The 24749-nt window shown below is 42.5% G+C and overlaps 1 protein-coding gene across 1 annotated transcript in view; it reads right to left on the bottom strand.

Annotated features, from left to right (window-relative positions):
* LARGE1 (LARGE xylosyl- and glucuronyltransferase 1) overlaps window positions 1–24749 on the bottom strand; it is a 377994-nt gene that overhangs the window by 122322 nt on the left and 230923 nt on the right. Inside the window, exon 6 of the mRNA XM_054032553.1 lies at window positions 20124–20295. Coding sequence (XP_053888528.1) covers window positions 20124–20295 — 172 coding nt within the window. The remainder of the gene's footprint in view (window positions 1–20123; window positions 20296–24749) is intronic.

Below are 24749 nucleotides of genomic sequence, written 5' to 3'. Positions count from 1 at the left end.
AGCCCTTTCTCCCATCCAAGGAATCACAGAAGTTCTTCAACTGGGAGGCTGGATTTGCCCCTAGTGGAACTGTGGGGTTTATAAAAACTGAACTGTGATTACAGTGCTGTATATAGTATAATTATTGTTATAAAAACAGGAGAACCTTAGACTGCAAATCAAGCATATACAGACAATCCCTGCATTGTGCGCACATCCCACACTATTCCTAGCTATAACAAGGCTATCAGATCTTCATTTTCATGAGCATCAAATTCATACACACTTGACATTTTTAATAGCTTAATTTATTATTTTTTTCTTGAAGTTGCCCAAGTCTCATGGGTTATTATTTTTCAGAAAAACCCAGACCCAGATCAACTGTTCATAATAACTGCTCCTGGTTTTACGCTTAGCATAGTTGGTAAGATTGTTTCTGGCAGATTTCTGCTGCTCACTAAGTCAACTGTCTTAAGTAAAAAAGTACATTGTATCTCAGATATATGCACTGTTTTCCAATTAAAGGCTGGATTCCCATCTCAGTTCCACCCGCACAAATCCAAGAATGCCTTCACTGAAGTCAATGGAGTTAGTCTGGATTCACGCTGGGGTAACCAAAACCAGAATCTGGTCCTAATTTTATAAATGTCTCCCCCCTGAATTCTATATTGCTAACTCTAATTTGCTACTGAACTTGCACAATATTCTCCCGAGATAAAGTGCTCAAGATCTCAATGAAGGGAGGAAGACGAGATGATTTGTGTGTGTGTGTGTGTGTGTGTGTGTGTTACATCTACACAACTGCATTAGCACATTCTGTTGATCTGGAGTTACATTTGCCTACTAATTTGCCACACTTCCTGTCTGACAGCATTAAATGTATGCTCTAAACAAAGAAACTGAATTCAGTTTGTGTGTATATTGTGTTTGGGAGGGAAATGTGTACGTGTGTTTTAACCATACCTGTTTTCCCTGAAAAGAATCATCAGTACTAATTACTTACAATTTCATTATAGACAATTACTGACTGCTATGGCTTTCAATATACTGCTGTGACTGGTTCTAACATACCCTTGAGACAGGAATGAGTATCAGGTAGAGCTGCTTCAAGCTTTCCGCCAAGACTACAGTTCTGGCAAAAGCTTCTCCTGATTCATAACACAGAGTTCTCCCTACTGTTCACCCAATCGATTGAAAATGAAGAATGCATCATGTGTTGGAACGCTGCTGGGAACACACTCAGTCCCATTGTTTCTGACAATGAGGCTAGACAGAGACAGACTTTGAGAGCAAATCAGAAGTGCCAAATATTTTGTGTCTCCTAAAGGACATGTCTCCTTTAAACATTTTTGCAAGGAGGTGTATTTGTAAGTGATTTCTTCTTATTTCCCCAAAGCCTGGGCCTCAGGTCACAGCTCCTCGCTTCTCTGGCTGAAGACTTGATGCAGCTCCTTCCTCCAAGCACTAGCCAGAAGGAATTGCTCAAGAATGACCAAAGTTGCTCACAACGAAAAGCTTGACCCCATATGGCCCATTGTCTTTCCAATCACTTCAGGTCTTAGTCTCACCAACATGGAGACTTTATAAATTATTAAATATATATTTTAAATTCCCCACTTCCACCAAGGAATAAATTGAGGCTAAGCAGGCCTTGATTCAGCAAACTTTCCTCTCTTCAACCCCCTGTTGTTTATATTCTTCCTCCCATGAGGCATGTCTCACCACACCAAGAAATTCTTCTTTCCACCTGTCTCCAGCATGAAGATCAGAGAGCTGTATGGAAAGGTACCACAGTGGTAAACGGTGGAACAGTTGAGTTGCATATGTAGGTATGGCTTACATTGGTAACATTTAAAACAGATTATATAAAATGAATGATGAAGGAAGGAAGAGATCAGGGCTGTACAAAGTAAAAGGAGAGAGAGAGCGAGAGGCAAGATTAAATCAGGTAAAGGCCAGGTCAGAGAATGCTGTCAAATCTCCAACCACTGGAGGGCCCTGAGGCACTGGAACCCCACCCAACAGGGACAGGCTGATACACTCCTGTGCTGGTTACTGACCATCCTCCAGCATTGAATATTGTACTCACTATTTCAAGCTGCTGCTGATGCTCGGCAGTGTCAATAATTTGAGCCGGGGGGGAGGGGGGAGAGGGGGAGATATCTCCTCTTTTGTTATGGGCCTGATTGGGACACTTTGAGATTTGCAGCTCCTTATGTTTAATAAGATATCCATAAATTCTTCCCCGAATGTCCCCCACAAAGCCACACTCTGGGTCTGGATACACTGTCTATTCCCTAATACTCTCCATGGGAATGAAATCTTCCCTCCCTCCACTGACCTGGCATGACACAGCAATTTGGAACAGGTGAGGCAGGAGAAAACTCACACAAAGAACCTTGAGCCTTCTCACGATGGAGTCCAGTCAGATTACTTTAGAGGAGGCCTCAGCTGCTCTAGCACTAGTTCTCTGGGTGAATTTATCATCACTGTGGACTATTACAGCAGAAAGCAGCATTTTAACACACACGCACGCACACACACACACACGCACACACCCGTCTATTTCCTGATGATGTATGTGGATGAAAGCACAGAAGTTATCAGCATTTGTGCTAACTGGCCTCTAAATAAAGATTTTTTGGAACCAGCAAGGAAACACAACTGCCTATAACAAGTAAGGGGTAAGGCAAGACTGTTAGGGTGTCTACACTACGAAATTAGATCGATTTTATAGAAGTTGATTTTTAGAAATCGATTTTATACAGTCCATTGCGTATGTCCACACTAAGCGCATTAAGTCGTCAGAGTGCATCCTCACTACCGTGGCTAGTGAACTTACGACTTACGAAGCGGTGCACTGTGGGTAAGCTATCCCACAATTCCTGCAGTCTCCGCCGCCCATTGGAATTCTGGGTTAAGCTCCCAATGCCTGATGGGGCAAAAACATTGTCGCGGGTGGTTTTGGGTACATGTCATCAGTCGCCCCTCCCTCCGTGAAAGCAACGGCAGACAATCATTTTGCGCCAGACACCAGGGCGATTAGAAGAGCACAGCAAGGCGCGCTGCACATCAGAGAGGCTTTGAAAACCAGTTTCATGACTGGCTTCGGTGTGACAGTTGTTTGTGTTTCTCCTTGATGGAAACCCACCCCCTTTGTTGATTTTAATTCCCTGTAAGCCAACCACCCTCCCCGCTTCAAAATAAAGTAACTATTGTTTTGAAACCATGCATTCTTTCTTTATTAATTAAAAAAAAAATGAGATAACGGACAAGGTAGCCTGGGTGGGATGGGGAAGGACAAGGCCACATTGCTTCTTGTAGCCACAGTAAAAATAAAACTGTTTGAATGACAGCCTTCTGTTGCTTGGGCCATCCTCTGCAGTGGAGTGGCTGGGTGCCCGGAGCCTCCCCCCCGCCGCGTTCTTGGGCGTCTGGGTGAGGAGGCTATGGAACATGGGGAGGAGGGTAGGCGGTTATATAGTGGATGCAGCGGGGGGATTGTGCTCTTGTTGGCTTTCCTGCAGCTCCAACAGACGTTTGATCATGTCTGTTTGTTCCCCCATTAGCCTCAGCATCATGTCCTGCCTCCGCTCTTCACGCTCACTTAATTTTTTTCCTGGCCTCTGCCACTGAATGCCTCCATGCATTAAGCTGTGCCCTATCAGTGCGGGAGGACTGCATGAGCTCGGAAATCATGTAATCGCGAGTGCGGTTTTTTGCCTTCTAATCTGCGATAACCTCAGGGACGGAGATGATAGGGGTAGTTTAGAAACATTCTGCGTGCTACGATTCTGGGGGGACTGCATGGTCACCTGGGCTGTTGAGTTCGCCATGCTGACCAAACAGACTCATAGACTTTAAGGTCAGAAGGGACCATTATGATCATCTGGTCTGACCCCCTGCATGCTGCAGGCCACAAAACCGTCCCTACCCTTCCCTTGACTCTGCTGATGAAGTCCCCAAATCCTGTGTTTTGGTGACTTCAATTGGCAGAGAACCCTCCTGCTAGCGATCCCTGCCCCCTGCTGCGGAGGAAGGCGAAAAACCTCCAGGGCCTCAGCCAATCTACCCTGGAGGAAAATTCCTTCCCGACCCCAAATATGGCGATCAGTAAGACCCCGAGCATGTAGGCAAGAGTCTCCAGCCTGACCCTTGTTAGCCATTATACTATTTACCTGCTATTGCTCGGTATTCCTCAGCTAATATGTTTTACCATTAAACCATTCCCTCCATAAACGTATCTAATTTAATCTTAAAACCAGACAGGTCCCTCGCCCCCACCGTTTCCCTCGGAAGGCTGTTCCAATATTTCACCCCTCTGACGGTCAGAAACCTTCGTCTAATTTCAAGCCTAAACTTCCCCACGGCCAGTTTATATCCATTCGTTCTCGTGTCCACATTAGTACTGAGCAGGAAATGAAATTCAAAAGTTCCCAGGGCTTTTCCTGTGTACCTGGCTAGTGCATCGGAGTTCAAACTGCTGTCCAGAGCAGTCACAATGGAGCACTCTGGAATAGCTCCTGGAGGCCAATACCATCAATTTGTGTCCGCACTACCCCAAATTTGACCCAGCAAAGTCGATTTTAGCGCTACTCCCCTCGCCGGGGAGGAGTACAGAAGTTGATTTTAAGAGCCCTTTAGGTTGACGGATTGGAGTTGGTTGTGTGGACGTATTCATTTTTAAATTGACCTAATGCGGCTAAATTCCACCTAGCCCTGCAGTGTAGACAAGGACTTAGAGAGCACGGGAATAGTCTGAGATGGCCTATTCTAAATTAGAGTTGGGAAGACTGCTGTGAAAATGGATTTGTATTGAATGCAGCTGGTTAGTAAGATTAATGAGGGCAGGAATCACATTGCACGGTGGTCAATCTTCAATAATTTAAGGATAATATAAACTAATTTCAAGGTGATAAAAAAACTCCCTCTTATTTGAAATTTGGCTAAGGCTTCTGAATGGTGCAGAGAGGCTAAACTTTGAGAAGTCAGGATGCCATCAGGTGCAGAGAGAATTAAGAAGTGCTGTAGAAACAATTAGTAATAATAATCTTCACCTATTTTTGACTCTCCATCCACAGCATCCCACATTTTGCCTCCATTTTTAATAAAGGTAATGAGGAACTTGGGGGCAGTGGCAGGTTGGCTAATGTGAATGAATATATGGAAATAGAAATTATCACCTCCAAGGTGGTAAGCCAAACTCAAACAGCTTAATGAGACCAAATTGAGGTGAGCAGATAATCTCATTTCAAGAATATTAAAGGAACTGGCACAATACATTAGAAGTCCAATAGCCAGGATATATAATGAATCTGTAAACTCAGCGGTCATACCCTGTGACTGGAGAATTGGAACTATAATACCTACATTTAAGAAAGGACAAAAAAGTGATCCAGGAAACTTAATAGTGCAAAGTCGTACACTTATAGACCACCAACAAGAATTTTGCTATAAACTGAGTATTTATCTTTTGAAAACAACAGAGGAGGAAAAAGATTTGGGCATACTGGTTGATCACAGGATAATTATGAGCTGCCAATACGATGCAGGCATAAAAAACAGCTAGTGCAATTCCTTGACACATCAGGAGAGATATATTCAGGAGATATAAGGAAGCACTATCACCATTGTACAAGGCATTGGTGAGACTTCATCTAGAACACTATGTACAGTTCTGGTCCCCATGTTTAAAAAAGGTGAATTCAAACTGGAACAGATGCAGAAAAGGGTTACTAGAATGCTCTGAGGAATGGAGAACCTACTTTATGTCAGGAGACTTAAGGAGCTTGGCTTGTTTAGCCTTAGAAAAAGAGGGCTGAGGATATACACCTCTACCCCGATATAACGCTGTCCTCGGGAGCCAAAAAAATCTTACAACGTTATAGGTGAAACCGTGTTATATTGAACTTGCTTTGATCCACCGGAGCGCACAGCTCCGCCCCCCCCGCCCCCCCCCGGAGCACTGCTTTACCACGTTATATCCGAATTCGTGTTATATCAGGTCGCGTTATATCGGGGTAGAGGTGTATATGATTGTTCTCTGTAAATACATCAGAAGGATAGACATCTGGGAGGGAGAGAAGTTATTTAAGTTGAGGGCTAATGTTTGCACAAGAACAAATGGATATAATCTGGCTATCAACAGGCTTAGGCTTGAAATGAGATGAAGGTTTCTAACCATTCTGGAACAGCCTTCCATGGGGAGTAGTGGGGTCATAAAACCTAAGTGGTTTCAAAGACTGAGCTTGATAAGTTTATGGAGGGGATGGTATGATATGACTTTTTACAATGACATGTAACTGATCTGCGATAGCTAGTAGCAAATATCTCCAATGGCCGGTGATGAGACACTAATGGGGAGGGCTCTGAGTTACTACAGAGAATTCGTTCCCAGGTGTTTGACTGCTGGGGTCTTGGCCACATGCTCAGGGTCTATCTGATCACTAGATTTGGGGTCAGGAAGGAATTTTCTCTCAGGTCAGACTGGCAGAGACCCTGGGGGTTTTTCACCTTCTTCCGCAGCATGGGGCATGAGTCACTTGCTGGTTTGAACTAGAGTAAGTGGTGGATTCTCTGTAACTTGCAGTCTTTAAATCAAGATTAGAGGATTTCAGTAACTCAGCCAGAGGTTATGGGCCTACTACAAGAGTGGGTGGATGAGGTTCGGAGGTCTGCAATATGCAGAAGGTCAGACAAGGTGATCATGATTGTTCCTTCTGGCCTTAAAGTCTATGAGACTTGCCAAAGTTGTCTGGTAAGCCAAGAACCATGGAGAGTTTTTAAGCTTCACAAGCTCTTTGCTCCCTTCCTCTCCTTGATGGCCTTCCCACAAGTTCACAGCTAGACACTTCTACAATCATTAAAATATGCAGTACCAGAAATGTCCATATAAAAGTCACAATCATACTTGCCCATAATAATAATGGCTAGTAATAATCTCCACATCTGACCCGCTATATACCTTAGCTTACCATCTTCCCAAATGCCCCACCTCCAAGATGACCTTTGTGGCACACCCTAAAAGCAAGGATCTAGGGGTCAAAACAGGAAAGCAAGAATCAGAATCAAACCCCATCAAAGAAAACGCTCTGCCACCAGGGTATATTTGCCCAAGCACCTCTGCAGAGCACAGCTGCTAAAGGTATCACATAGAGAGAGGGAGAGTCTCGGTGATAGCCAGATTGCAAAACATTTAGGGCTTCATAGGTCAAAACCTACATCCAGAAGCTACTAGACAGCCAGTGCAAACTGCAGAACACAGGTCTAATGTGGTTCTCTGCATGAAGCACTGCTCAATATGAAACCTGCTTCTTTCTGCAGCTCTAATTTCAGCTTCTGAATAGTCTTAAAGAGTGACCCCATGTAGAGCCCATTAATACAGTCTAGTCTTTTTAAGAACTGTAACTATCATGACAAGATTTCTTATGTTAAAGTCACTGACACATACTCCAAGACTTGGCTTTTTTTTTTTTTTTTTTAATTAATGTTTGTTGTCTGAGGGTTTACTCAAGCAATCTGACTGGATAATGCGGCACTGGGGCTCAGTATTATTGACCTCTGAGTTAAGTACAGTAATAGAAACTTACCGACATCACATGACTGTTTTCAGCCAACCATGAAACAATATTTTCTTCTTGGATTTAACATCCTCTTTATTTTTATCATTCATTATATAACTCTTTAACTATATTATGAAACTTCTACAGTGGTGTGTGACAGATTTGCAAAAAAGACCTTAGATAAAATAAAGTGGTTTACTACTATTATCACTATCTGAAAACTATATTGAGGGGGGAGTGAGAGAGAGAGAGACTGACAAAACTTTCACCCAAAACAGCATGCTTCTATGGTAATAAAGGACAGCTCTGTGTGATTATGGCAATTAAACCTTTAAAACAAAAATATAAAACCAAAGAAGAGAATCCCAGAAACCAAACATCACCTCACTGTTGTTCTGAGCTATTCCTCACTGCACAAACCACTCTGAGCCTACTTCCTCCCCACTCTAAGAACATAACTGGTGTTATATGAGCAAAACTCTTTAGGAAGAAGAGGAAAGCAACAAGGCTTTTTCTGCACAGCGATAGAATCGCAGAGATTTCTTACAGTCCCCTCTTAGAAGCCAGGAACAGGGGCCCATAACTGGGGCTCCCAGGCAATACTGCAATACAAATAACAAACAAGGATAATAATACTAGAAATAATTACTCACTCATGCCAGAAGGGGGTGACATTTGCACTACTAATTTGTAGAGCAAAGTAGTGGATTGCAAAGCTCAAAGTTAACTTAAATAAATGCTGAATTACTCAATAACTGATCATGTTATTCCACTAGTCACATAAAAAAAAAGATTTTCCTTTTTGTTCAACAATTCCGGCAGGGGGACGCAATAAATCTGGAGAAAGACGTATTGATTTCAATAGAACTGTGCTATTTACATCTATTTAGGCCCAAAATAGATAAAATCCACTAATTTTACAGCCATGTGTCTTTTCTTGATTTCTCATTCCCTTTCTCCATTTTTTGATTCCTTTCTCTCTTGTGTCTATACCACATTTTCATTCCCTCACCTTATCCGCACACCGTTTTCTCTCTTTTTCCTCCTATTATTTTCACTTTTTTATTGTTTATCATGTTTGAATGAATTAGATGATCGTGAGAGTCAAACTGATGTCAGTTTGCAAATGTCCTCTTACAGCTCTGCCAAAGTACTTCAGATCCCAACCCCTGCAGTTCCAGTCCTGGGTCTCTACACAGCTCTGCTAATCCAACTCAGCCCTGACCTGCATTTCTCTTGAGCAGACACAGACAACTGTACCAAAATGTGTGATAATTCTGTGACCCAGCTGAGATCAACAAACTCTTTTTATTTGTGATCTACGCCAGATACCTAGAGATGAAAGGATAGCGTATTTAATCGCTGTTGCCCCTAGTCACTTCTCCTCACCTTTTGATAATTGTCCTATAAAGGAAGATTCAAGTGCACAGTAAGAATAATTATGTAAATCCTATAATCAAGGAGCCAGAATCCTCTACTGGTGTAAATTGGCATTACTTTATTGACTTCAATGGTGCAATGCCGATTTACTTCAGCTGAGGATCAGGCCCACGATTTTAAGCAGCATTCATCTTTATTACATAGCTGCAGCAAAGATCACTTGACTCTCCATGCTACTGGTAGAGCTGGTGTTGATATGGCTCAACAATGAGGAATTTTGGCAATAAGCTTGTAGGCAGCCCTTCAGGGGTGCCCCAGGGCACCCACAACAATCACATCCTGAAGTATCCAGGAAGGAAGTATTCCACCATAACTGGCTATTGAATCCAAAATTTGTAGAGGGCTCAGTGGTGCAGTGGATTAGTGGAATTCTGGAGACTGTGGGACACATTCAGAGGGGATGTAAATGTGGCTTATGCTTCAATAAGATGGTGTGAGCATAAATTAGGGTACGTCTATACTTACCTCCGGGTTTGGCGGTAAGCAATCGATCTTCTGGGATCGATTTATCACATCTTGTCTAGACGCGATAAATCGATCCCAGAAGTGCTCGCCGTCCACACCGGTACTCCTGCTCCATGAGAGGTGTACGCGGAGTCGACGGGGGAGCCTGCCTGCCGCATGTGGACCCGCCGTAAGTACCTTGTAGTTCGAACTAAGATACTTTGACTTCAGCTACATTATTCATGTAGCTGAGGTTGAGTATCTTAGTTCGAACTGGGGGGTTAGTGTGGACCAGCCCTTAGAGTAAATTATGCACCGAGGGGGCAGAAGGGCAGAGTTGTAGTGGGAAAGGCTGTCAGCAACAACAGCATGTAAGATAAAGCAGGTGTTTTATCTTACACCTTCTTACATCCAACTGCTGGTTGTTTTTCTTGCTACACCATTACCTTTCTGTCCCCAATGGTCAAGATCCCTGGGTGTGTCAGAGCAGCATCCCCTTTCCAGTGTCTCAAATTCTGGAGGATGCCAGCAACCAAATCGGCCCCAGACACAAGTGAGAGCGGTCTCAGGGTTGTTCTAACTTATCCTGCAGATAATATCTCCCAAGAAGCTACTCTGCTGACATACCCTTCCCACTCCCAGAATGACCCCCTCGGATCAGATGTAGCTGATGTCGGGCTGGCCTGATAACTGAGGATTTTCTTAAACTAGGGGAATCCTTACGTGCTGCCATCAGTCATTGGGTCCCCTTTGCAGCATTCAAGCCATGCAAAGGGGACATAGTAGGGCTAAGGAACTTACCCTGAATATACCAGCTTACTCTCACTCCAACTTAACAAAGTGTAATTTATACCACCATATATGCCACCTATGGATTTGGTCCAAATCTTATACAGAAAACGTGAAAATGAATCTGTTATCTCAACCTAACCTCCATTTGCCACATCACAAAACTACTACACATTTTGGTATGCCCAACTCAGGGTAAGCCCAGAACAGAAAGAACAAGGAGCACTGCACCTCACTCCTAACTTGCACCAATGAAGCTGTAATGGAACCAATCCTAGAAGAATGCTGTGAGCTGGTGGGTCAGAATTGGGGTTCACTGGTAGAATTATGCAAGGGGAGCTTGCACTATGCCTGGCTTAAATCAGTTCTGTTATTGTTTCACGTCTACAAGCATTTAATGTACTAAAACAAAAGTCTGTGACACACGGGGTTTTAGCCCATCATGGAGTTTCTGTTGAAAGTATCAGAGGGGTAGCCGTGTTAGTCTGAATCTGTAAAAAGCAACAGAGGGTCCTGTGGCACCTTTGAGACTAACAGAAGTACTGGGAGCATAAGCTTTCATGGGTAAGAACCTCACTTCTTCAGATGCAAGTTTTGTTGAAAGTTTTTCAACCATCTCTGGTGTATATTTGGAGTGACCAGGGCTAAAACCCGTAGCAATGCCTCAGGGCATAGAAAAGAATTACTTCAAGAAAAGAGTTAGAGAAAGAAAAGCCCCTCCGTTTAACTGAACTGCTTGGCCTGTGCTGAATACAAGCTGAAGATTACTATAAAGGGCATGGAGAAGAACAAGCTTGAGCCCTAAGTAAAGTACAGACACTTGGGAGGAGGCGTAGGTCATTACACACAAATCTATTTCTTTCTTCTGTCATTGGTCTGGGGTTCAAAGAGCCTTGGTTTTCTAGGATACTAGTCTAGGTTAGAAGTAAACATGAATGTTCTCTATTATTTCTACAGAAGTGGACTGATTATAAATTTTATTTAAACATATGATTGGTTGTTTTTTTTTTTTTCACTGACTCACACATACAGTGATTTTGTACACAGCAATACTTAAACAGTGTAATACATCAGCTTAATTTGATAAGCCTTTCCCCCCCTTCCTGGGTATTACAAACAGCAGTATCACAATCTCATATTGCTGACGGGGCAATCATAGCACTGACCTCTGGGCAATGCATTCCACCTTCCAACTGCAGCCTGAAAGACAGATGTCCCCTAAGCCATTCTGTACCCCTTGCACATTCTTGTGCCATTAAGGATAGTATTAGACATGATTTGCAGCATGAAACCCAAAAAGGTGAAACCTCAGATGAGAGCTTTGTAATTGGAAATGGGGCCTTAGGTCCTTAAAAGTATGGATTGTTACTGCTGTGCTAGGCTGGTTAAGAAAATATGTCTGGCCCAGAGCTGGAGAAAATAGAATATCAAGTTATTCCAATGCACGTCACAGAGAACAGCGAAAAGCAAATGTTTTTGATAAATTAGGGGTGATTAGAACAAGGACCCTAGGCATGGAAATCTATTAGATATCATTATTTCTTTAGTCCCAGTAATATAACTATCAAACCTTAGAGTAAACTTCATTTGTTACGGGAATGACCCATGTGCCTCATCCTCTGGGCTTTTTCACTTATGTCAAGCGAAATCATCATTACAGACTCGTAGCTAAATGTTGTTGGAATGATGGACAGGTAGCTCTTTCCTCCACATTCGTGGTCTGTTTATTCATCTGCTCTGTTTACTGAGAATCACTAAATATAGAAGCTACCGGCACCAATATTAGTAAATGGACTAAGAACATGCGTTTCCTTTAGGGGAATATTTGACAGTGTATTTTTAAGCCATATCGGATAAATGAAGTGTAAACAAGTTGTGAATTGATGAGAAATGAAATGCATCAGTAAGAAGTTTGATTATTATTGCATGAAGGGTATATTGCATCATTGGGGGGGGGGGGGTGAGGGATCAACCCACCAAGATGTCTGTCAGCACTCAGCAGCTCCTGATTTGTTCCTTTTATTACTGGAAGCAGGTTTCTCATTTCTGTAGAGTCCTCCAGAAATCCTCAGATCCCCAACATTTTTATTCCCCCCACTGAATTGTCCCTCTCCTGCACTGATGAGACAAGGTCATTGTAGAGGTGTTTCTTCCCCCTATGCCCATCCTCTGGAGGCTGAATGTTCTGCCTCCTGACAATTCTCAGCCTATGCTGGATACAGGGAGCTTGGGACCTGAACTCTGATCTCAAATGATGTCTACCACCAGGCTCATCTTCATCAGGTTTCTTTCAACAAAGGCTTGCAATAAAAGTCCTTCATAGAGTAACTGACAGAAATGTAATTAAACCGGTTTGAATCTTCCACCAAGTGTTCACAGGAGACCAAGAATATATTCCCTTTTAATACTGAAAGAGTCATACAATATTTAGTTTGGAAGTTTGGTAACTCATGGAATCCCACCATGGAGCTCTAAAATGGATGGCATGCCAACACAGACTTAAGAGAAGAGAAGAGAAGAGAAGAGAAGAGAAGAGAAGAGAACAGAGATGCTGAAAAAGCTCTATATTGGTACTGAAGAGACAGAAACATTCCTCATGCCTTCTGCATTGCCAAGTTTTGTGATTTTATTGCAAGTCTTCATGATATTTGGTGTTTTCTAAAAGCCCCAGTTGCTGGAATCAAAAGATGGCAAGTGAATCTCAGCTTTAATTTGTAATGAAGTAAGTTTATAGCCCTAATAATTTTGGAGAAAATCATGAAAACAGGAAAGAAGTGCATCCTAAAGGCTCAGAAACCAAAAAGCAAAGAAAAAGAATCATATTTTATATATCAGGATTTCCTCTAAGAGATCTCCCAAGTTTCTATAAAGCATTGGACCCATAGCCTCTAGTTTGTTTTTTTCTTGGAGGTAGAATTGGATGCAGAACAGTTCCGCTAATAGAACAACTACAGATATTTAAAAATCTTTAACCATTTAAATTGGGTGCACAATGTACACACGAAACTCTTTGTGGGCAAGAGCCACTTGCTACATCAAAGCCCATTAAGTTGGGACATGTGCATGCTGAGCCATCTAATAAACCCTCTCCTGTGCATTCATTTGCTGATGTCAACATTCTCATGAGCTGCATCATCACAAAAGGAGTAGCCTGGCAAAAGCAGAAGAGCAATTATGAAGGAAAAGGCTTCTCTTTGCATACAAATGTCCATACAAATTTGTCTGACCAGTGGGAGAATCATTAAGTGTTCTTCCCAGCCCCAAGTGGTTAGTAAACCCCATTTCCTTGCTGTATCCCCCCCCCCACATCATCAAAACTTAGTATTTACTTTCAATCATGCTTTCAGGCTTTTCTATTGTTCACTCTGATGACTTCAGTACGAAGTCCTACAGGCCCTTTGCCGGGGCCAGTCCGCATCCCTTTTTAGTCCCACAACTAGAAGTAAATTATCCAGCAGCATATGGAGATATGGAAGTACCACCACATACCCCAGAATTTCTTATCAGCTATAGCTATCATATAGAATTCTTGTTGATGAGGCTTTAACACTTTTGCACTCGAAAAATAAGAAAACACATGTTGCAATAATCAGGAATAGAAAACTTTAAACAGATACAATCTCCACAGGGCCCTCTTCAAAGAGAAAATCTATTTCATTTGTGGAATAACCCTAAGAGAGTGATATACTGTAGTCCAACCATAAAACACTTACACGGGTCTTTCAGAAACTAACAGCTGTTTGGTCATAAAAAGAAAAGTATGATTTGGCCTTTTTAGATATCTATAAGAATTCAGATAATTTTCAGTTATTTTAATAGCCACCTGACAATTTTATTAATGCACGGTGCCAGTATCTGATCCTGTTTCTTTCTTTAAATAACCATCTCATATTGTGGATTTTCATACATGTCAAGGTGTGAGTTGCTAATGCCTTCTCTTGATTAGTTAGAAAATGAAAACCCCTACTGTATGGACCAGAATAAACAGAAACATGGCTGTAGGATTGTTCACAAGTAATGCCTCATGCGGCCTGCATAGATCCAGTCTCAGAATCAGAAAAAGCTTTAGTGATTTTTACTATGAATAGACTGGCAGACTGGACTAGCCTTCTGAAAAACAAACCTTGGTCAAATCCTGTCTTAGGTCTCAGGTGGGACAATGAATTTTATATTTTCATCTTAGCTTCAAATGGATGTTTGATTGTATCATAAAACCACCATATGTATGTAACCCTCTTGGGGTTTAGAGAGCATGACATCTTTACAACCTTGTCCTGAGGCAGAGGAAGTGCTGGTTGTTCAGAGGGAGAGATGTCGAGAGAGGGAGAGGACAGGGGTATGACTGTGTCTGTAGCTCCAGACAAGAGGAGCTACAGCGAGCAGGCCTCACATGGTGAAGCAGCTGAGAACCTGCCTGAAGCCTGGGAGGGACAGAGTGGCCAACCAGGGATGCCCCAGGATGGGAGCCAGGAGGAGCACTGTGCCGGAAGAAATCCCATGAGAAGGACAAACTGAAGTCAGACCCAGTATCACTGTCACTCAGACCTGTCTGGGGCCATGAGTACTGGGGCTTGTGACCTTGCATTGGGAATAAGGAGGGAGGCTGTAGCTAGCTAAGCGGACGGAGGGTTTGCCACTCTGTGCGGCTTGCAGAGAACGGCAGAAGAGGGGTTTGTTGGGGAAAGTTTACTGGCGCAGAGGATGACCAGGAGCACCCAAGACTCACTGCTGAAGTGGAACTCTGCCCAGGATTCTTGAATTCTGAGTCTAGATGCATTGCTCAGTGTCTATCCTTTTATATTGTGGTACCACTGGGCCCGTGAGTCCTCATGTTGTTCCCCCATCTTCTCCCGCTGTTGTTTTTCTCCATTCATCCCTCTTTAAATAAGTATTTCCCTTTCCTATATTTGTTATACTATTGTGTGTGGAGGGGGTGGTGCGCGCGCATGTGCTTGGGGAGATGGGGGGAGGTGGAACAGGTGCTCCTGGGGTGAAAGGGAATTTCCCTGGTGCATCCCATGTGCACCTTTTCTTGGCTAGAGCCACCTGCAGAGGAGACTCCATCTTGGCCACGAGGGAACATGCAAAAAAGGACTGAGTGCTGTCTTTGTGTAGGAAAGGCCAAGGCTAAGGGTTAGCAGAAATTATCAAGACTGAGCTACTTTAAGAGAGCTACACTGGGGGAAACTGAAACAGCACCTTCCTACACTATTCCTGACTCTAGCTGATTTGTCAGCCCCTCACTTTCAGGCACATTAACTTCACACAAAAATTAAAAGCAACACACACATATGATACATAAACCGTACAGATAATAGTTCTTGTAGAAGCATTACTAAACCACCTACACAGGAATTTCTTTTTTTTTTTGCTAAAGAAGGTGCGAGATTGCATGAATTTAGATTGTTACCTCAGGCAATCTGTGGAGCAATGTGCCAAAGCGCCTACATGCTGAGTGTTTACAAATTTAAAGTTTGGGATTGACTATGTGCCAATTCTTCTTCAGCTGTGGGCACTAGACCCTGCACCCAAATCGCTGTTGACCTTTTCTGGTATTTATGATGTCAGTACAGATTTTTATCATTGTTTGAGCTCTTGACACAAAGCAAACAGGTTCTGTAGCTTGTGTTTATCCATGCAAGGTATAAGAACTGGGATTTCAGTTCCTATCTGTCCACTCTCCGCTTTGGCTGCTTGGACAATATGGGGTGCTGCGTAAATCTTAATTCTTTAACAAGGTTTTTCAGAGAAAATTTTTATATATAGAAAACAAACGTAGACATGCTGGGTAACCTGATCTGCATATGGGACTCTGTAAAATATACCATATATTTTACTTACTACAGTCAGTTGATTTTTAAACAACTTCCAAATATTTATAGTTAAGTACAGCTGCAAAGGCAAGTGGCCAATTAGACTGTGGAATTGACTGACATTGCACATGCATTAGAGTGGCATCAGAGGCTACCTACATTCTCCAAGGCTCATATGCTTAGGGTTTGTCCCAAGAATCACCAAAGCACCTTTGAAGTAAATGATAGCATTAAGTCTAAAACGGACTCTTCAACACCGCCCCCCCCCCACATCCCCCTCAGGAACTGCTCAGCTCTCACACATGCTTCTGAGTTGTTGCTTACACATGACAATGACTAGGCAAAACCAAGCAAGGATAGCAAGTGCTAGCTGCCAGTAGGCAATTAGGGTTGCCTAATCCTATTTCTGTGTGGAGACCCATACCCATCAAAGGCAACAGAGGTATAGATGGTCCCTGCAAGTCTCCCTAACTTGAATAACATTCACGTGTTAGTTTTGTGGTTCACAGCCTGGGTCGTTGTTGGAGGAATATGTTTCTGTCTAGTCATTGCTCTTACACCACAGGTTGGGTTGTAACCTACTGAGATTAAAGGTATATTGAAGAACCTTGTCCAACAGCAACAACAATCCCAGCTGCCTTATAAAGATACTGCTATGTGCTTTTCACTCATCTAATTACCAAGAGGCCAAAGCAAGAGAGATGGGGATGGGGAAAAGAGAGAGAGAAAGTAAAAAAATAAAATGAAATAATGTAGAAGAAAAAAGACTGGTCTACACTACTCCAAAAAGGAGAAGGAGATATGGAATTCAACTAGGAAACAACATGATTACATGTGCAAGTAAGAGGGAGGGGTCTCTTGAAAACAGTGAATAAATTCTGTATTGGGATCTAAAGATATAGGTAGGCTAGAACATGGCTTTTAAACATAGCTCTAATATGCTTCGGCCCCATCCATACTGACTTTCAGACTGTATTAGAAGAAGCCATTTTTGATGGAACAATGTTTAAAAGAAACCTGGTTCTCATGCCAATATAGTCAGAGGAAAAATGATTTCATTGTAATGGCACTGGATTAGGACTTGGGAGATTCGGGTTCAGTTCCCAGTTCTGCCACAGACTGGCTGTATGATCTTGGGCAAATCATTTAATCCTCTGTGCCTCAGTTTTCATCTAGACAAAGGAAGTATTCATGATTTCCTTTTATATCTTGTCTATTTAGACTGTAAGTTCTTTGAGGCAGGGACTGTCTCTCACCATCTAATACAATGGGGTCCTGATAAAAGTTGGGCCCCCCATGTGTAATTCAAATAAGAATGATAAAGTCAGAGCCCTGGGCTAGGGGAAATCAATGTTTACTATACAATTAAAGACAAAATCAGAAATTTGGAGGGGGAAAAATCTTTCATTGCTAAGGAGGATGGAAGAATAAATATAACAAAACAACTAGCTGATGGGGCCTTTTAAAAATTCTATGACTGATGGCAGAGAACATAGTTTAGGATTTGTTCTTTTCTCGGCAGAATTCACACAATTTCTGCAATGAAAGTGGATTGGCTACACTAGGTTTTACTGCCTGAATCATTTTACAGCACTTTATCCAAGAATGTGTACGTTCTATGGTCTTGTTTTCCTGCCCCTAGGCTAGATGGTTTCTCAAGTTTGGAACTGTCAGAATCCAATGTGAGATGAATGGAAAACCTAACCTGTGTAAATTAAGCCTCAGAAGCCTGCCCTTACCAGACTGGCTGCAGACAGAAACCTTTGAAGTTAATATTAATATATTGTTTGTTTAAAAAAATCTACCCTACAGAAAGAGATACTGCAGCATGCTTAACTTTGGGAGACAGGGAGAGAAAGAGGCTAAAGCAGGAATGTCAAACTCATAGCTGACAAGCTGGATCTGCCCCCCTTAATGCATATAGCCAGCCCTCAATGAAAGATTCAGATTATACAGAATGAAAATTTCCACTACAATAATAAAAATCTAGCCCTTATGGTTGCAGAGATAACCTTCTAAATGTGCCATAGCCTGAAACAATATTTCTAAAACAATCTAAGAGAGGTGTGTTTCCCATATTAATCTCAATGATGTGTCGACTCTGAAGCCTAATGGTGCCACTTCAGCGAACAGATTTTCAAATAACCAAGTGCACATATTTATATGAGTAATTTGTGCACTCAGCTACCCTGATTGAGCAACTCTGGTAACTGCATATGCAGAGGAGCAAATAAACAAAGAACAGAAATAGCAATGGTTCTAAAAAGCATCCTGTATCGTTTTCCCCCAACAGAGTGATGCTGAATGTAACAGTAACTTGCCAACTACAATATTAGGCCATATTCTCGATCTTTGCACAAACCTCCTGTTTTTATTGATGACTTTTTCCTCACAATACCCTGTGAAGAAAGGAACTATACTGGGGTAACGGGGTGAAATTTAAGTGCCTGTGATATACAGGATGTCAGATGAGATGATCTATTGGTTCCTTCTGGCTTTAAACTCTTTGAATCTATTAATTTGTGGGAGATCCTTTGTGGATCAAGGCCATAGGATATCCCTAACTCTATAGCCTTGGGTCACAAGCCATAACCACAAATTTAATTTGGGCCTCTCAAGGTAACACATTTGACATGTCTATGCTGAAAGACCATCCTCAATCTAAACCTCTTCTACATAGGTTGTCCTAGAAAAGAGAATTTGAACCATCAGCCTCTCTAAATCATTATGATCAACTGGAAAATTTAGAATTCCTGGGAACAAACAGAACCACAGACTTCAGATGTTTCTCTCTCTGTGTGTTTGTAAACGGGAAGAGGCTGTGCCGGAGTGTAATATCTGCTATCCCCCAGGATCCCACAAAAGGAAGCTCTGTCCCTCTCCATCCTATACCCGCTGTGAAAATACTTTTACTTGCTGAAACATCAGATGAAATTATCACGAGATTTCCAACAGCCATTTCTAGCCAATAATTGGTGTCTGAACATTTCTACTAAGAGAATCACTAGCTCTAAAAATTGCCCTCCAGGATGGAGTAGGATATAGTATCAGACTGCTACAGAGGAGATAACTTCCCTTAATAGCAGTATTACTACTGTTGTGCTAAGTATTATCTCAGGAACACACTGAATTGTCCCAAAGAGGTATTTTCCAAGTTACTGTGAGAAGACTAATGGGAAAAACTGAGGAATGGACTAAAGAAGCCTAAAATAATTGTTAAAGATTGATTTTATAAGTACAGTTGTCAGGCATGATGGAAATTCATGGCTCCATTAAAGAATCAAATCTCTCTGTGATCTGAGAACAAGTGGTAGTCATCCCTCCTAGCCAGTCTGAAGAGAAGAAAAATATCAAACAACAAAAAAGAAGGTTTCAATATTTAAAGAGTGAGCATGGTGTGGAAGGAGTGATAAATTTGGTAGATTCTTGTCGGAGAGAAAATAGGAGTCCAAAGTCACTGAGTGCTATAGTTTTTAAATGGGAGTTGTGTGGCTAGCCCCTCCTTACCCATTTGCTTTGAAAATGGCTCTCTCCTCCTCAAACTATGTGACAGACTTCAGGGAGGTAATGGCAGTGGATAGGAGTGAGGGAATCTACTCCAAACACTTCATATCCAGCAGATGTCTTTATCAACTTATTAACCAAAGCAGGAAATATTTTACTTTCATTCACATAATTGCAGGCAATAATCCGCCCTCCCTTGCATTGCTCCAAGTAGGTTCTCCTCATTTTCAGTGATAACAAATAGAGGCTATGTTTAAAACAATCTTTGGATTTATTAATAAAAAAATAATGTGAAATAATGAGGTTATTTGAGTATTAAACATCTAAAGTTACCTAGAATCACATTTCAGCGGGTAATAATTCCTCTCCCCACTATGCACCTTATCCCCACCCCCACCAAAATAATAGGAAGAACAAAACTGCCCCAAATTAGTGGTGACAACTGAGCCTGCATTGTTGTGAAGAAAAGCAGCAAGAAGAGTACACATATTCCAACACCAGAAACCGCAAGGGTAGAAGTATTTAAAAATAAATCTCAGCTTTCCCCCCAGCTTAGTTTACAAAAGAAGCATTAAAAATGGTATTAGAATACCTTTGAACTTGTGAAAGACGGCCCATAGCTCAGCAATGTCAGTGGCAAAGGTTATGTCTGTGTCGAGGACAATGACTCGCTCGAGATTGGAAGGGAGAGTCTTTGTCAGAACCAGCTTCATCAACCCATAAATCCCAGAGTAGTGTTTGTTGGGGATCCAGGATACTTCCGACTAACGGGAAAAAAGGAGTGGGGGAAGGAAGAAAAGGGGGGAAAAAAACAAGTTTCATTAGAGACATATCGTTTTATAGATACAGGTTTCCAAAATCTTCCTGATGCTAGTTCTTGCAATGGGGGAATAACTACTATTGGGGACCAGCAATAATAGAACCATATGGAGGCAGCCCTGAGCAGACATCTGAAATGCTGGTTTTAAGCCAACATCAGAAATGTACTAAAGTTTCTAAAAGCTTGAAGCAAAAAGTAAGTTCTTTGAGGCCCCAGCTTCACTGAATATAATTAAAATTGAATCAGCTTTTCCAACCTTGTTGAATCCTTGTGTGTTTTGGTAAAATTAAAATACACCTTTAATCCAAAATCCCATGTATATTTTACATTGCTTTCATTTTCAGACCAAAGCAAAACAATTCTGTGTTTGCCATTCCCAGAAACGACCAACTCTGAGGAGACAGAACAAATGCTTTCCCCTCTCTTTATATTTAGTGGGGTTTGGAGTTCTTATGATGGTCAACAGGTCCACATTTCAAAATGTTGGTCACTTGGGAACAATGGGACAAGAAACTGGTATAACCCTTTACTTTGAAAGCTGACAAAGGCCTTCCTACCAAATGTCATCTCATTCCAGTTCTTACCACTCCTAACTGCTGTCATGTGACAACATATAGAACTGGTCAAAAATGAGGCGGAATAGGAGGGAATTTCAAAAAATTTCAACAAAATTTTGAAACTTTTTGACCAAAAATGGGACAAAATTCAAAACCTTTCGACAAAGTCTCAGGTAATTTTTTCAAAAGTACCTAAAGTGACTTAGGATCCTAAATCTCATTTTTAAAAGTGAAAGATACTCAGGCTCCTACGGTCTGGTGTATACTTAAAATATTGGTTGACCTAGTTATACCACGGGGAGGTGGTGTGTGAAAAATTCAACTCTGGAACACCATAGTTACTGGTGTAGACCTGGCTAGGGAGACAGAAGAATTCTTTTGTTGACCTAGTTACCACCTCTGGGGGGGAGAGGGGGCGGAGGTACATTACCTGCATTGACAAAACAACTCTTTCCATCACTGTAGGAAGCATCTACACTGTTGTAGCCCTGTAGCACTTATAGTGTAGGCAACCTGAAAGATCCATTGACTTTCAATAAGACATAGGTTCCTAAATGCCTAAAGCCACCTTTGAAAATGGGACTTTGGCTCTTAAGTCACATACTTTTGAAAATTTTACCTTAGCTATGTCCTCACTATGGGGGGGGGGGGTCGATTTAAGATATGCAAATTCAGCACGCGAATAGCGTAGCTGAATTCAACATATCGGAGCCGACTTACCCCGCTGTGAGGACGGCGGCAAATCGACCTCCGCGGCTCCCCAGTCGACGGCGTTTACTCCTACCTCCGCTGGTGGAGTACAAGCGTCGATTCGGGGATTGATTGTCGCGTCCTGACGAGACGCGATAATTTGATCCCCGAGAGATTGATTTCTACCCGCCGATTCAGGCGGGTAGTGTAGACCTGCCCTCAGTCTCATGTCTGATGTTCCTCCTGTCTAATGTCTTACAGAGCATTCACTAAGTCCTGATGTCCTCACTCAGTTTTCACTCAAGCATGGCCCCCATTGCTTCAGTTACAATTTTGACTGTGGGAGGCCTGGGCATGGATGGACTTCAGGATTTACCAGTATGCTGAGCGCTGAAGAAGTTAGCACCAGGCAGGCGTGTATAAAGCTCTCTGACTTCTAACAGAGAGCAGGTTTATTTTATTGTTTCAGATCACTTCACTAGCATCTCTGAATTACTATCTGAGACATTTTTTGCATAGAAGAGCCAATTTCTCTTATACCCTCCTCCCCCTCGAAAAACTTTTCCATTGCAAAATGAGTGCCTGAACATTACTTGGAATTTGGATGAGTGGGAGAGAAAAGGCTAGGAATAGCTGCTTAGGCTGGACTGCTATAATGCATTTCTCTTCTAATACACAGTACAAGTTTGATTTACACTATAACTAGGGCTCTGCTGATATAAGATGACCTGCTCTATTCCCTTTAAAACAGGGTACAGCTTTCATCTATATTCTATCAGTTTTCAGCACCAGAGACAGACCTTTACACCCCTATGCAGTTCATTAGACAGATGGCAGATACTGAAGCAACCTGTCCCATTAAAATTTTAGGGAGTAAGGTAGAAAATATCATGTGGTCTCAAAACAAGTCCTAAAGTGAGAGAAATTTGAACAGTACTAAATGAAAATGAAGGTTTTTTTTCTGAAGGGACCTCAGCCTAGCTTCTATTTGTATGCATGAAACTTTACATGTGCAATCATTTGCATACACACTATTTTTTAGCACTGTGACTTGCACACAGATGCAATCAAATGTACGTGCACAAAACTCATTTGCTCTCACAAACAGGATTTACACGTTTGTACACTAGCATTTGCACATTGAAGTGATAGTGCATGTAGCTGGGTGGTCACCCACTCCGGCCCTGAAGGGGTTAAAACAGCCCTGGGAAAGGGCTGCCCCAGGGAGCCAGAAAAGGAGGCTGACTGGGGAAGCAGCCACTGCTGGGGCGACGCCCCAATCAAGCCACAGTTGGCCCTATAAAAGACTGTGGGCCAGGAGCTGAGGCAGTCTCTCTCTAGCTGTGGAGAAAGAGGGGCCTGGCTGCTTGGGAGCTCAGCAGGGTACCTAGAGTGGAGCAGGGCTGGGGAAAAGCCAGAGGAGCTGGGGAGCTCCAGGCTGGAAAACCCCCAGGCTGCAGGCCTTGGTAAAGGCCAGGAAGGGTACTGGGGTTGCAGAGGTGCAGCCCAGCGTATGCAAAGGCAGCAGGTCCAAACCCCCCTTGCCGATGATAAGTGGTATAGACTGTAGTCTGCTCCAGTGAGTGGGAGCTAGATGGTGACTGGCAATAGCCACTGAGGTGAGGTGGGGATAGAGGGCTGGGGGTTCCCCTGGGTGGGGAGACCCAGGGAGTGGGGGTACTGCCAGAGGGCAGCACCCAAGGTAAAGGGGCACCGGGTCTGGGAGGGACACGGGGGCCAGCAGCAAGCGGGACATCGGCCAGCAGAGGGTGCTCCAGAGCTGGAAGAGCTAATTCCCAGGACGACTAGCAGGAGGCTCCGTGCCAATGAGTCGCCGCATCGCTACAGTGCACAAAAAACTCAGCGACAGATTCTGATCTTACCCTGGCATAAATCATCATAAGAGAAACTAGAGTAAGGGCCTTAGTGAGCAAGTCACTACAGATACACAAACACAGGCCATGTTGTCAAAAAAAAACCTGGCTTTTTAATAGTCCACTTCCTTGTCTCATCTTTTCTTTCTTGCCATTGTCATATTGTGCATTACCAAGCTACAGTACTTAGTAAAAATATCTAGTTTCTTTCTTACCTAGAAACGCACACAGTGGGTAATTTTGTAATTATAAAAATTAACCTTAAGTGTTCTTCAGAATTGTTTTTTTTTTTTTTACCAGGCAGAGCTGTGTAGAACCAAGAGGTTAATTGTGATTCCAACCCTAAAATCAGACCTATACTCAAAACAATTTGCTGCTCCAGTTCTCTCCTCTGCATGGTGTCATGGGGAATGGACCATCATATGATGCTGTTGGTAAAGGAATATCCCCAACCCCAAATTTGGATTTTATCCTGGGTCCTGGGCCTGAAGCACCCGCCCAATCTGAACATGGGAACTAGCTCTGCACCTGTACTAGTGTGATAAAAGGGTTAAAACAATTTTAAAGACTCAGGCTTGCTTTCATGAATATAATATCATCCATTCCTATGTTATTAATTTTAGATAGTATGTCCCTAGTCTAATTAGTGAAAATGCAATATTGCACTACAGTACCTCATAATATGCTTATGCAAATAAGACTAATACGGCAGGGGGGTCAGAGGATTCATATATACGCAGAGACAAGCAGGGAAGGAAAAAGGTGGTAAGAATCACAAGAGTCACCTTCCAGGGGCTGCTAACTTCTTTGCATTCAGGATTCCACCTAATTTCTAATACTGCTGCAATGTGTCAATGTAGGGATGAGACCATTTGCCTGGTAATTCCTTCAGATTTGGCACTGAGAAATGACAGTCCCTTAGCACTGAAACCTATGCCATTTCGAAGGATCACTGAAAATGACATGAGTAGTCCTCAGTCCAAGTGGTCCCTCAGAGCTGGTTTCGCATTTTACATTTATCCATTAAACTGGATATCCACAAGTATGGCTTGGCAATTAATGATAAAGCTTGTAGGTGCAATGTATTTTTCTGATGTAGAGTTCTCTATACCACAAATAGGAGTCCTGGATAGCACCACCAATTCCCCGTATTCACCTTTAACAAGGTCACCAAAACTGCTCCTAAAAACTGGACGAGATTCCCTCTGACACCATCAGCACTATTTCTGGGATGAGCGGCATAATTTGCTCATGGTTTCACCATCCACGAGTAATGT

The sequence above is a fragment of the Malaclemys terrapin genome, chromosome 1, assembly GCF_027887155.1.
Source record: "Malaclemys terrapin pileata isolate rMalTer1 chromosome 1, rMalTer1.hap1, whole genome shotgun sequence".
NCBI classification, from domain to species: domain Eukaryota; kingdom Metazoa; phylum Chordata; order Testudines; family Emydidae; genus Malaclemys; species Malaclemys terrapin.
This window is presented reverse-complemented; position numbering and strand designations above follow the sequence as displayed.